Raw genomic sequence first — 14,408 nt, forward strand, 5'->3', positions numbered from 1 at the left:
CTTTTGGCATACTGAGTCTGTACCGACCAGTAATCACCCCATACACCAGCAGTATCTGACACACTAGGGACAATTGTTCAACTTACCGAAGCCAATTAACCCTCAAACGTATGTCTTTGGAGTGTGGGAGGAAACTGAAGCACCCGGAGAAAATCCAAGTGGTCACAGGTAACGTGCAAACTTCGTACAGACAGTACCTGTAGTCAGGATCAAACCCGGTTTCTGGCGCTGCAAGACAGCAACTCCACCGCTGTGCCACTGAGCCATTGCCCTTGTGAAGAAATTAGGCTTTTTACATCATAGCCCTTGATAGAGTGCTGTTCCTTTAATGATGATCTCATAGCAGAATTAGGCTATTCGGTCCATCAAGTCTACCCCGTCATTCATTCATGGCTGATCTATCTTTCCCTCTCAACCCCATTTTCCTGCCTTCTCCCCATAACCTCTAACGCCCTTACTAATCAACTTTCTGTCAATCTCCGTCTTAAAAATATCCATTAACTTGGTCTCCGCTGCCTTCTGTGGCAACGAATTCCACAGATTCACCACCCTCTGACTAAAGAAATTCCTTCTCATGACATGTCAAAAGCTAATGGCATGGTGGTCTTCATATTGAGAGGATTTGAGTATAGGAGTAAAGAGGTCCTTCTGCAATTGTCTAGGGCCCTGGTGAAACCTCATCTGGAGAATTGTGTGCACTTTTGGTCCCCAAATTTGAGGAAGAACATCCTTGCTATTGAGGCAGTGCAGCGTGGGTTCACGAGGTTAATTCCCGGGATGGTGGGAAAGTTTGGAAAGTTTGGAAAGACTGGGCTTGTATTCACTGGAGTTTAGAAGGATGAGAGGGGATCTTAAAGAGGCGTATAAAATTATAAAATTATAAAAGGACTGGATGAGCTAGATGCAGGAAAAATGTTCCCAATGTTGGAGGAGTCCAGAACCAGGGGCCACAGTCTAAGAATAAAGGGGAGGCCATTTAAAACTGAGGTGAGAAGAAACTTTTTCACCCAGAGAGTTGTTAATTTGTGGAATTCTCTGCCACAGAGGGCAGTGGAGGCCGATTCACCGGATGGATTTAAAAGAGAGTTAGATAGAGCTCTAGGGGCTAGCGGAATCAAGGGATATGGGGAGAAGGCAGGCACGGGTTACTGATTATGGATGATCAGCCACGAACACAATGAATGGCGGTGCTGGCTCAAAGGGCCAAATGGTCACCTGCACCTATTTTCTATGTCAATGCAGTTTTATTTGTTGTTCTGAAGGAGTCATTGCTGTTTCTCCAGTCTCCCGCTGCCCCACCGGGAACTGCGACCAAGCAATGCTCAGCGGTCACACAGTCTCGCGCTGGCCATCGCAGACATATTATGGCGTGCAGGTGACAGGAGAAGAGCTGTGGTTGCAATGTGAGTAGACCAGCAGGTAGTGGGGAGCAGGGTGGGGGTGAAACCACTGAAGGTATGCAAGCTGGGTGTTGGGGGAGGGTACTAGTGGGGGACCACTGCAGGTCTACTAATAATGTGTGGGTATGTGTGTATATGTATGAGGGGGAGATACTCTGTGCTGTGTGTGCCCGTCTGTGTCTGTGGCTGTATGTGTGTATGGCTATATACACCGATCAGCCAAAATATTAGCCAAAACAAGACCTGATGAGCAAAAACATTATGACCACCTGCCAAATATGCTGTTGGTCCTCCGTGTGCAGCCCCATACTCAGCAGGGTGCGATGCACTGTGTATTGTGACACATTCCTCCCGTGACCACCATTAACATTTTCTGTGACTTGTGCCACAGTAGACCTTCTGTCGGTTCGGACTAGACGGGATAGCCTTCGTTGCCCTCGCACATCGATGAGCCTTGGGCGCCCAACACCCTGTCTGTCGCCGGTTTGTGGTTTGTCCCTCCTCGGACCACTGTCGGTAGGTACTCACCACTGCTGACCGGGAGCACCCCACAAGCCTTGCCGTTTCAGAGATGCTCTGACCCAGTCATCTGGCCATAACAATTTGGCCCTTGTCAAAGTCGCTCAGGTCTTTACTCCTGCCCATTTCTCCTGCATCCAACACATCAACTTCAAGAACTGACTGTTCACTTGCTACCTAATATATCCCACCCCTTGACAGGTGCCATTGTAACAAGATAATCAATGTTATTCACTTCACCTGTCAGTGGTCATAATGTTTTGGCTGATCGATGTATATGTGTAGGTCTGACTGTGTGTGTGTGTGTGTGTGTGGCTCGTTCTGTGTGTTTAAGCTTGTGAGTGTCTGTGTTGCTGCATGTGTGGCATTAACTATGTGTGAGTCTGGATCTGTTTGTGTACAGGTGCGGATGTGTGAGTGGCTGTACATGCGGCACCACCTGTATCTAATGCAGTGTGTGTGTGCGTGTGGCTCTATGAGAATGGGATGGTGTGTGTATGTGACTCTGTATGAATGGGATGGTGTGTGTGTGTGGCTCTGTATGAATGTGTGTGTGTGTGGTGGGGGGGGGCTCTGTATGAATGGGATGGTGTGTGTGTGTGTGGCCCTATGAGAATGGGATGGTGTGTGTGTCAATAGTCAATAGTCGTTTATTTGTTACATACACATAAATGTGTAGTAAAATGAAACATTACCCGCAGTTGAACAATAAGACCAATAAGATTAATCAATAAAAATGCAATAACACATACAATCACAACTAACACCAAACAAAAAGAAACATCCATCACAGTGAGTCTCCTCCAGTACCTCCTCACTGTGATGGAAGGCCAGAATGTATTTTTCTCTTCCCTGCCGTCTTGTCCCGCGGTCAGGCTGTTGGAGTTGCCACGTCGGGGCGGTCGGGGCTCCCGATATTGAAGCCCCCGCTGGGCGGTGAAAAAATCCCGCGGCCTATTTCAGGCCGCGCCGGATGGTGAAAGGTCCGTGGCGGGCCGACCCAAGCCCCGCGATTCGGGGCGGGCGGACACGTTGCCTCTGCCGCTGCCGGAGCTCCCGATGTCGGCCCCTTCCGACGTCCACGCGGCCCGCGCCGGAGCCTCCGGAGACGAGTCGCAGCCGTTCCCGCAGCATTCGCAGGCAGCCAGCGCCGCAGGTGGTGAGTCCGGACCGCGGGCTCTGCGAACCAGAGACCCAGGTGGTCCCAGGTGCATGGCCGGTGGTAGGCCGCAACGGGAACGGAGACACGATACAGAACAAAGGTCGCGTCTCCGTTCTGGAGAGAGAATGTTACAGTTACAGTTCCCGTTCCCTCCCACCCCCCCCCCAAAACATAACATACAACACTACATCATATTAACACTACAATTGAGACAAAAACAACAAAAAACACAAAAGACAGACGGACTGTAGGCAAGCCGCAGCTGCGACGGCAGCGCTGGCTCCTCCCTGAGAATGAGAATGGGAGGGTGTGTGTGCGTGTGGCTCGGTATGAATGGGATGTTTGTGTGTGTGTGGCTCTAAGAGAATGGGATGGTGTGTGTGTGTGCTCTGTATGAATGGGATGGTGTGTGTGTGGCTCTATGAATGGGATGGTGTGTGTACATGGCTCTGTTTGAATGGGACAGTGTGTGTGTATGTTGCCTTATGAGAATGGAAGGGTGTGTGTGTGGCTCCGTATGAATGGGCGTGTGTTTATGTCGCTCTGTGTGAATGGGCTTATGTGTGTATGTCGATTTGTGTGAATGGGAGGGTGTGAGTGTGTGCATGTGGCTCTTTATGTGTGTATATGGCACCGTGTAAATGGATGTGTGTGTGTGCTCTATTTGAATGGATGTGTGTGTTTATGTGTTTGTGGCTGTGTGTACGTCTGTGTGAATGAGTTGGCCATCGCCAACTGTACACCAATCCCCATCCAAGAATAGTTGCCCACGGCATGCCAGTTTACACATATGACCTTGCGTTCCAGGTCAACAGGAAGACAACAGTTTATCCCAGCAGGAAAATATAAAGCTGATGGGACTGTCGAAACGGTATGTCTCCTTTGCAGATTTAAATATTTTTCTGAAGGAAAGGCATTGGCATATGTGAGGGTGGTAAAAGCAATTTCAATAGTAACCAGGGAATGAAAACTGCAGATGCTGGTTTAAACTGACGGTAGACACAAAATGCTGGATTAACTCAGGGGGTCAGGCAGCATTTCTGGAGAGAAGGAATGGGTGACGTTTTGGGTCGAGACCCTTCTTCAGAAGGTATGTCTACTTTGAAGAAGTACTCCTCCTCTCTTCGATGAGAGTTCTGCAACATCCCCTCTCTCTGCTCCCCCTCTGTGATTCCTCCTGCCTTCCGACTCTACGACAGTCTGAAGACGGGTCTCGACCCGAAACGTCACCCATTCCTCCAGAGATGCTGCCTGACCTGCTGAGTTACTCCAGCATTTTGTGTCTACCTTCAATAATGACCATGCTGACTGTACCCGCAACCAGAAACCACACCCGCCCAGGGCTGGACGGACATCTCACTGTTCCCTTTTAGGGGTGATCTTGTAGAGATTTATCAGATCATGAAGGGAATGTGTAGAATAGTTGCACAGAGTCTTTTACCCAGAGTAGGGGAATCAAGAACCAGAGGACATAGGTTTAAGGGGAGAGAGGAAAGTTTTAATAGGAATATGAGGGGCAACTTTTTCCACACAGAGAGTGGTGGGTATATCAAACGAGCTGCTAGAGGAGGTAGTTGAGGCAGATACTCTAACACCATTTGATAGACATTATTAGAGGTACATGGCTAGGAAAGGTTTGTAGAGGGATGGGCACCAATCGCGGGCGGGTGGGACTAGTATAGATGGGGCAGCTTGGTCTGAAAGGCCTGTTTCCGTGTTGTGTGACTGTTTTAGGGTGGCCATCTCACCCCTTAAACCAGGTGGTCAGGTAGTTATCCCAACCTAGAGATCTGAACTCAAAGCCAGCACTCCAAAGCAGCATTGAGGTCAGCAGAGCTATTGTCATTTGGATCAGATGTGAAACACAGGCTTCCATGTTCTGTGATGTTGCCTGGCTCGTTGAGGTGCTCAGCACTTTCTATCCTCATTTGTAAATCAGCATCTGCAGTTCTTTGTTTCCTCATCTGAACCTCCTGGCTCATAAACCCATGAGTTCTCGGAACAGAATTAGGCCATTTGGCCCATCGAATCTACTCCATCATTCAATCGTGGCTGATCTATCATTCCCTCTCAACCCCATTCTCCTGCCTTCTCCCCAGAACCAGTGACAACCCTTCAAATCGGGAATCTGTTAATCTCCGCCTTTGACAGTCTCCACAGCCGTGTGTGACAATGAATCCCATAGACTCACCACCTTCTCACCAAAGAAATTCCCCCTCATCTCCTTTCTAAAGGTACGTCCTTTTATTCTGAGGCTGCGGCCTCTGCTCCTCCTCTCTCTCACGAGTGGAAACATCCTCTCCACGTTCACGCTATCCAGGCCCCACCACCTCTCTCCCCAGATAGATTTTGGTGCAGATTGAGTATTTTGAATTCCATCCCAAGGTTGTGAAATGGAATTTGCTTGTGAACAGACCAATGTTAAACACCTGGCATTTGCAGACGTGCAGTAAAAGATTCTGTTACTGAAATTAGTAATACACAGTGTTAAATTTAATCACTCAAGAGTGAGATTGATCACAACTATTTGAAAAGCTTTTTTTCTAACCATTCCGAACTTATTCTATTGGAGTAATAAGTTGTATTTGTTCCCTTTCAGATTATATTGAATACGCTGACAAACTTCAAAGATCTGACCACTTTTCTACAGCAAAATGTTGGCCAGGTTTGAACTGTCTATTTTTGATTTGTCTTCCTGAGCACTTTAAATTAAACCAAAATAATTGCGAGAATTGCCCAACATTCATTCAATGTGGTGCGTAAAAGATGGTTTCAAGTTTAGGGTGTCTTACAGGGGGCTCATAAAGCATTTAGAAACTTGAGCTGATTTAAAAATTGCTGCCTATAAGCCAGCTTCATCAGCCTCACCCAGGATCCCTGCCGAAATCAGTTTCCGGGCTACCAATGGCTTTCAGGATTCTCTAAAGCATCGCTCCTTCTTCATTCCAACAACACACAGAACTCACCGTTGCGCGGCGATAGAGTTGCTAACACAGTGCCAGAGACCAGGGTACGATCCTGACCTCGGGTGCTATCTGTGCGGAGTTTGCAAGTTCTCCCTGTGACCATATGAGATTTCTCCGGTTTCCTACCATAATCCAAAGACATAGGTTAATTGGCTTCTGTAAATTTTCCGTCGTGTGTAAGATATAACTAGTGTACGGGTGATCGCTGGTTGGTGGCGACTCAAGGCCTGTTTTCACGCTGTATTTCTAAACTAAACTAAACATTGGTCTTCAGATGCTAATCTCGTGAGTCTCCCTTTCACTTCAACTCATGCTTCAGGGCTGTGCCCATGATCCCCCAAGATCTGGAATTCTCGCAACCAACCAGAGAACGTTGGTTCTGACGTCCCATCTACTTGATCGGAGACCTTCAAACTTTGCTTAATGGACTTGACTGGACTTTATCTTGCACTGAACGTGATAAGTACACTGTGGACACCCTGATTGTAATCATGTGTGGTTTCCACTGACTGGATAGCATGCAACAACAAGCTTTTAGCTGTATCTCGGTTCAGGTGACAATAATAAACTAAACTAAACATCTCTGCACCTCTCTTTTCCTGAATTGCCTTTGGTAACCCATCCTTCAGTTGGCTGTGAAGTTGCAAGGGCATTTTGCTTTGTCGCATTGTCGTTAGATTTTCATTTCTTGAGGTAGGCTTAGAATTTCTTCACACTCACAATCACAATCATACTTTATCAGCCAAGCATGTTTTGCAACATACGAGGAACTTCATTTGCCATACAGTCATACCAATAAAAAGCAACAGGACACACAAAATACATTTTAACATGAACATCCACCACAGTGACTCCTCCACATTCCTCACTGTGATGGAAGGCGAAAAAAGTTCACTCCCTCCCTTCTTTGTCCTCCAGCAGTCGGGGGCCTCGAACCTTCCGTTGATGGGACGATCTTGACTCCCATAGCCGGCGGTGGGCCTTCCTCGTGGTTTATTTGCAAATGGCTGCCTTCAGAGTTACAGACTTTGATGTGCCTTGAATTGGAAACATCTTTTAGTCTTTAGAGATCGAACACCGAAAGAGCCCTTCGTCGACCAGCGATCACACTGTACACTCGCACTATCCTACACACTAGGAACAATTTACAATTTTACCAAAGCCAATTAACTTGCAAACCTGCACGACTTCGAAGTGTGGGAGGAAACCCGGTGAAAACCCACGCAGTGACAGGGAGAATGTGCAAACTCCGTACATACAGCACCCATAGTCAGGATCGAACCCAGGTCTCTGGCGCAGTAAGGCAGCAACTCTACCTCTGTGCTGCCCCTTCTCTGCAGAAATTCCTAAAAAAAGCAGGCAAAATAATCAGGCAAACCACGTAACACCTAGTTTAATGTCAATGAGAGTGATGGAGTGGGGTCTGTGCTCCACAATAGACATGGCACACATCAATACCAATACCACAGTGAGTTCTGCCGAGCATTTTCCATCATCAGTGATTCTGGTTGAAGTGTGTTTGCTTGCATTTTAATGAGTTGGTTGTACTACTGGAAAGTAAGAGATGCGGGCATTCCAGAAGCATGTAGTTATTCTTGGAAGAATGCTGTTCCCTCACACGGCAGAGACACTGGGTTATCAGTGTGATTGCATCAGATTACCTAGCGCACTGCTTGCGGTAAACACTACAAGAGCCAAGCTCTCGTATTGTTGTGTGTCATGTTTATTGTGGAGCACAGACCCCACTGTGTGTGCTGTCTTGATGTTCCTGTCATCAATATTAAGCTGGGTGTTATGTGGCTTGCATGATTATTTTGCCTGATTTTACTTTCACAAGGAACTTTGCAGAAAAAAAATGTTCCCATTTCAAATCTACTTGAAATCTGCAGCACAGAATGCAGCCATTTCGTTTAGTTAAGTTTAGAGATACAGTGCGGAAACAGGCCCTTCGGCCCACCGGGTTCGTGTTGTGTAATGAACCTGATCTGATAAGGGGACTCGAGGTAAAAGAGCCATTAGGAGGCAGTGATGACAATATGATAAGTTTTACTCTACAAATTGAGAGGGAGAAGGGAAAATCGGAAGTGTCTGTATTACAGTATAGCAAAGGGGATTACAGAGGCATGAGACAGGAGCTGGCCAGAATTGACTGGAAGGAGGCCCTAGCAGGGAAGACGGTGGAACAGCAATAGCAGGTATTCCTGGGAATAATGCAGGAGTTGCAGGATCAATTAATCCCAAAGAGGAGGAAAGATTCCAAGGGGAGTAAGAGGCACCCGTGGCTGACAAGAGAAGTCAAGGACAGCATAAAAATAAAAGAGAAGAAGTACAACAAAGCAAAGAAGAGTGGGAAGCCAGAGGATTGGAACTTTTAAAGAGCAACAGAAGATGACTAAGAAGGCAATAAGGGGAGAAAAGATGAGGTACGAGGGTAAACTAGCTAATAATATAAAGGAGGATAGTAAAGCTTTTTTAGGTATGTAGAGGAAATAAATAGTCAAGGCAAATGTGGGTCCCTTGAAGACAGAAGCGGGGGAATTTATTATGGGGAACAAGGAAATGGCAGACGAGTTGAACCGGTACTTTGGATCTGTCTTCCCTAAGGAAGATACAAGCAATCTCCCAGATGTTCTAGTGGCCAGAGATCCTAGGGTGACGGAGGAACTGAAGGAAATCCACATTAGGCAGGAAATGGTGTTGGGTAGACTGATGGGACTGAAGGCTGATAAATCCCCAGGGCCTGATGGTCTGCATCCCAGAGTACTTAAGGAGGTGGCGCTAGAAATTGTGGACGCATTGGTGATCATTTTCCAATGTTCTATAGATTCAGGATCAGTTCCTGTGGATTGGAGGGTAGCTAATGTTGTCCCACTTTTTAAGAAAGGAGGGAGAGAGAAAACGGGAAATTATAGACCAGTTAGTCTGACATCAGTGGTGGGGAAGATGCTGGAGTCAATTATAAAAGACGAAATTGCAGAGCATTTGGATAGTAGTAACAGGATTGTTCCGAGTCAGCATGGATTTACGAAGGGGAAATCATGCTTGACTAATCTTCTGGAATTCTTTGAGGATGTAACTAGGAAAATTGACAGGGCAGAGCCGGTGGATGTGGTGTACCTTGACTTTCAGAAAGCCTTTGACAAGATTCCACATAGGAGATTAGTGGGCAAAATTAGAGCACATGGTATTGGAGGTAGGGTACTGACATGGATAGAAAATTGGTTGACAGACAGAAAGCAAAGAGTGGGGATAAATGTGTCCCTTTCAGAATGGCAGGCAGTAACTAGTGGGGTACCGCAAGGCTCGGTGCTGGGACCGCAGCTATTTACAATATACATTAATGACTTGGATGAAGGGATTAAAAGTACCATTAGCAAATTTGCAGATGATACAAAGCTGGGTGGTAGTGTAAACTGTGAGGAAGATGCTTTGAGGTTGCAGGGTGACTTGGACAGGTTGTGTGAGTGGGCGGATGCATGGCAGATGCAGTTTAATGTGGATAAGTGTGAGGTTATCCACTTTGGTGGTAAGAATAGGAAGGCAGAGTATTATCTGAATGGTGTCACGTTAGGAAAAGGGGACGTACAACGAGATCTGGGTGTCCTAGTGCATCAGTCACTGAAAGGAAGCATGCAGGTACAGCAGGCAGTGAAGAAAGCCAATGGAATGTTGGCCTTCATAACAAGGGGAGTTGAGAATAGGAGCAAATAGGTCCTTCTGCAGTTTTACAGGGCCCTAGTGAGACCGCACATGGAGTACTGTGTGCAGTTTTGTTCTCCAAATTTGAGGAAGGATATTCTTGCTATTGAGGGTGTGCAGCGTAGGTTTACTAGGTTAATTCCCAGAATGGCGGGACTGTCATTTGTTGAAAGACTGGAGCGACTAGGCTTGTATACACTGGAATTTAGAAGGATGAGAGGAGATCTTATCGAAACGTATAAGATTATTAAGGGGTTGGACACGTTAGAGGCAGGAAACATGTTCCCAATGTTGGGGGGGAGTCCAGAACAAGGGGCCACAGTTTAAGAATAAGGGGTAGGCCATTTAGACCTGAGATGGGGAAAAACTCCACAGAAGGCAGTGGAGGCCAATTCTCTGAATGCATTCAAGAGAAAGCTAGTTAGAGCTCTTAAGGATAGCGGAGTCAGGGGGTATGGGGAGAAGGCAGGAACGGGGTACTGATTGAGAATGATCAGCCATGATCACATTGAATGGCGGTGCTGGCTCGAAGGGCCGAATGGCATCCTCCTGCACCTATTGCCTATTGTCTATTGACCAGCGATCCCTGCATTAACACCATCCTACACCCACTAGGGACAATTTTTACATTTACCAAGCCAATTAACGTACATACCTGTACAATACCAATAGCACAGTGGGTTCTGCCAAGCATTTTCCATCATCAGTGACATTTGTTTCCGGTTGAAGTGTTTTTGCTTGCATTTTGTTGCGTTGGTTGTACTACTGGAAAGTAAGAGATGCGGGCATTCCAGAAGCACGTAGTCATTCTTGGAAGAATGCTGTTCCCTCACACGGCAGAGACAATATCGGTCAGTGTGATTGCATCAGATTACCTAGCGCACTGCTTGCGGTAAACACTTCAAGAGCCAAGCTCTCGTATTGTTGTGTGTCATGTTTATTGTGGAGCACAGACCCCACTGTGTGTGCTGTCTTGATGTTCCTGTCATCAATATTAAGCTGGGTGTTATGTGGCTTGCATGATTATTTTGCCTGATTTTACTTTCACAAGGAACTTTGCAGAAAAAAAATGTTCCCATTTCAAATCTACTTGAAATCTGCAGCACAGAATGCAGCCATTTCGTTTAGTTAAGTTTAGAGATACAGTGCGGAAACAGGCCCTTCGGCCCACCGGGTTCGTGTTGTGTAATGAACCTGATCTGATAAGGGGACTCGAGGTAAAAGAGCCATTAGGAGGCAGTGATGACAATATGATAAGTTTTACTCTACAAAATGAGAGGGAGAAGGGAAAATCGGAAGTGTCTGTATTACAGTATAGCAAAGGGGATTACAGAGGCATGAGACAGGAGCTGGCCAGAATTGACTGGAAGGAGGCCCTAGCAGGGAAGACGGTGGAACAGCAATAGCAGGTATTCCTGGGAATAATGCAGGAGTTGCAGGATCAATTAATCCCAAAGAGGAGGAAAGATTCCAAGGGGAGTAAGAGGCACCCGTGGCTGACAAGAGAAGTCAAGGACAGCATAAAAATAAAAGAGAAGAAGTACAACAAAGCAAAGAAGAGTGGGAAGCCAGAGGATTGGAACTTTTAAAGAGCAACAGAAGATGACTAAGAAGGCAATAAGGGGAGAAAAGATGAGGTACGAGGGTAAACTAGCTAATAATATAAAGGAGGATAGTAAAGCTTTTTTAGGTATGTAGAGGAAATAAATAGTCAAGGCAAATGTGGGTCCCTTGAAGACAGAAGCGGGGGAATTTATTATGGGGAACAAGGAAATGGCAGACGAGTTGAACCGGTACTTTGGATCTGTCTTCCCTAAGGAAGATACAAGCAATCTCCCAGATGTTCTAGTGGCCAGAGATCCTAGGGTGACGGAGGAACTGAAGGAAATCCACATTAGGCAGGAAATGGTGTTGGGTAGACTGATGGGACTGAAGGCTGATAAATCCCCAGGGCCTGATGGTCTGCATCCCAGAGTACTTAAGGAGGTAGCGCTAGAAATTGTGGACGCATTGGTGATCATTTTCTAATGTTCTATAGATTCAGGATCAGTTCCTGTGGATTGGAGGGTAGCTAATGTTGTCCCACTTTTTAAGAAAGGAGGGAGAGAGAAAACGGGAAATTATAGACCAGTTAGTCTGACATCAGTGGTGGGGAAGATGCTGGAGTCAATTATAAAAGACGAAATTGCAGAGCATTTGGATAGTAGTAACAGGATTGTTCCGAGTCAGCATGGATTTACGAAGGGGAAATCATGCTTGACTAATCTTCTGGAATTCTTTGAGGATGTAACTAGGAAAATTGACAGGGCAGAGCCGGTGGATGTGGTGTACCTTGACTTTCAGAAAGCCTTTGACAAGATTCCACATAGGAGATTAGTGGGCAAAATTAGAGCACATGGTATTGGAGGTAGGGTACTGACATGGATAGAAAATTGGTTGACAGACAGAAAGCAAAGAGTGGGGATAAATGTGTCCCTTTCAGAATGGCAGGCAGTAACTAGTGGGGTACCGCAAGGCTCGGTGCTGGGACCGCAGCTATTTACAATATACATTAATGACTTGGATGAAGGGATTAAAAGTACCATTAGCAAATTTGCAGATGATACAAAGCTGGGTGGTAGTGTGAACTGTGAGGAAGATGCTTTGAGGTTGCAGGGTGACTTGGACAGGTTGTGTGAGTGGGCGGATGCATGGCAGATGCAGTTTAATGTGGATAAGTGTGAGGTTATCCACTTTGGTGGTAAGAATAGGAAGGCAGAGTATTATCTGAATGGTGTCACGTTAGGAAAAGGGGACGTACAACGAGATCTGGGTGTCCTAGTGCATCAGTCACTGAAAGGAAGCATGCAGGTACAGCAGGCAGTGAAGAAAGCCAATGGAATGTTGGCCTTCATAACAAGGGGAGTTGAGAATAGGAGCAAATAGGTCCTTCTGCAGTTTTACAGGGCCCTAGTGAGACCGCACATGGAGTACTGTGTGCAGTTTTGTTCTCCAAATTTGAGGAAGGATATTCTTGCTATTGAGGGTGTGCAGCGTAGGTTTACTAGGTTAATTCCCAGAATGGCGGGACTGTCATTTGTTGAAAGACTGGAGCGACTAGGCTTGTATACACTGGAATTTAGAAGGATGAGAGGAGATCTTATCGAAACGTATAAGATTATTAAGGGGTTGGACACGTTAGAGGCAGGAAACATGTTCCCAATGTTGGGGGGGAGTCCAGAACAAGGGGCCACAGTTTAAGAATAAGGGGTAGGCCATTTAGACCTGAGATGGGGAAAAACTCCACAGAAGGCAGTGGAGGCCAATTCTCTGAATGCATTCAAGAGAAAGCTAGTTAGAGCTCTTAAGGATAGCGGAGTCAGGGGGTATGGGGAGAAGGCAGGAACGGGGTACTGATTGAGAATGATCAGCCATGATCACATTGAATGGCGGTGCTGGCTCGAAGGGCCGAATGGCATCCTCCTGCACCTATTGCCTATTGTCTATTGACCAGCGATCCCTGCATTAACACCATCCTACACCCACTAGGGACAATTTTTACATTTACCAAGCCAATTAACGTACATACTTGTACAATACCAATAGCACAGTGGGTTCTGCCAAGCATTTTCCATCATCAGTGACATTTGTTTCCGGTTGAAGTGTTTTTGCTTGCATTTTGTTGCGTTGGTTGTACTACTGGAAAGTAAGAGATGCGGGCATTCCAGAAGCACGTAGTCATTCTTGGAAGAATGCTGTTCCCTCACACGGCAGAGACAATATCGGTCAGTGTGATTGCATCAGATTACCTAGCGCACTGCTTGTGGTAAACACTTCAAGAGCCAAGCTCTCATATTGTTGTGTGTCATGTTTATTGTGGAGCACAGACCCCACTGTGTGTGCTGTCTTGATGTTCCTGTCATCAATATTAAGCTGGGTGTTATGTGGCTTGCATGATTATTTTGCCTGATTTTACTTTCACAAGGAACTTTGCAGAAAAAAAATGTTCCCATTTCAAATCTACTTGAAATCTGCAGCACAGAATGCAGCCATTTCGTTTAGTTAAGTTTAGAGATACAGTGCGGAAACAGGCCCTTCGGCCCACCGGGTTCGTGTTATGTAATGGACCTGATCTGATAAGGGGACTCGAGGTAAAAGTTGATATGTTTGAGAGGGAGAAGGGAAAATCGGAAGTGTCAGTATTACAGTATAGCAAAGGGGATTACAGAGGCATGAGACAGGAGCTGGCCAGAATTGACAGGAAGGAGGCCCTAGCAGGGAAGACGGTGGAACAGCAATAGCAGGTATTCCTGGGAATAATGCAGGAGTTGCAGGATCAATTAATCTCAAAGAGGAGGAAAGATTCCAAGGGGAGTAAGAGGCACCCGTGGCTGGCAAGAGAAGTCAAGGACAGCATAAAAATAAAAGAGAAGAAGTACAACAAAGCAAAGAAGAGTGGGAAGCCAGAGGATTGGGACTCTTTTAAAGAGCAACAGAAGATGACTAAGAAGGCAATAAGGGGAGAAAAGATGAGGTACGAGAGTAAACTAGCCAATAATATAAAGGAGGATAGTAAACACTTTTTTAGGTATGTAAAGAGAAAAAAATAGTCAAGGCAAACGTGGGTCCCTTGAAGACAGAAGCGGGGGAATTTATTATAGGGTACAAGGAAATGGCAGACGA

At 46.1% G+C, this 14,408-nt stretch overlaps 1 protein-coding gene across 2 annotated transcripts in view; it reads left to right on the plus strand.

Annotated features, from left to right (window-relative positions):
* The window catches only part of mindy4 (MINDY lysine 48 deubiquitinase 4), a 163,955-nt gene that overhangs the window by 92,624 nt on the left and 56,923 nt on the right, over positions 1-14,408 (plus strand). For both annotated transcript variants that reach the window (XM_078426293.1, XM_078426303.1), the window contains exons 10-12: positions 1,284-1,403; positions 3,889-3,952; positions 5,681-5,746. In XM_078426293.1, the coding sequence (XP_078282419.1) occupies positions 1,284-1,403; positions 3,889-3,952; positions 5,681-5,746 (250 nt within the window). The remainder of the gene's footprint in view (positions 1-1,283; positions 1,404-3,888; positions 3,953-5,680; positions 5,747-14,408) is intronic.

This window comes from Rhinoraja longicauda, chromosome 2 (assembly GCF_053455715.1).
Source record: "Rhinoraja longicauda isolate Sanriku21f chromosome 2, sRhiLon1.1, whole genome shotgun sequence".
In the NCBI taxonomy this organism is placed as follows: Eukaryota; Metazoa; Chordata; class Chondrichthyes; order Rajiformes; family Arhynchobatidae; genus Rhinoraja; species Rhinoraja longicauda.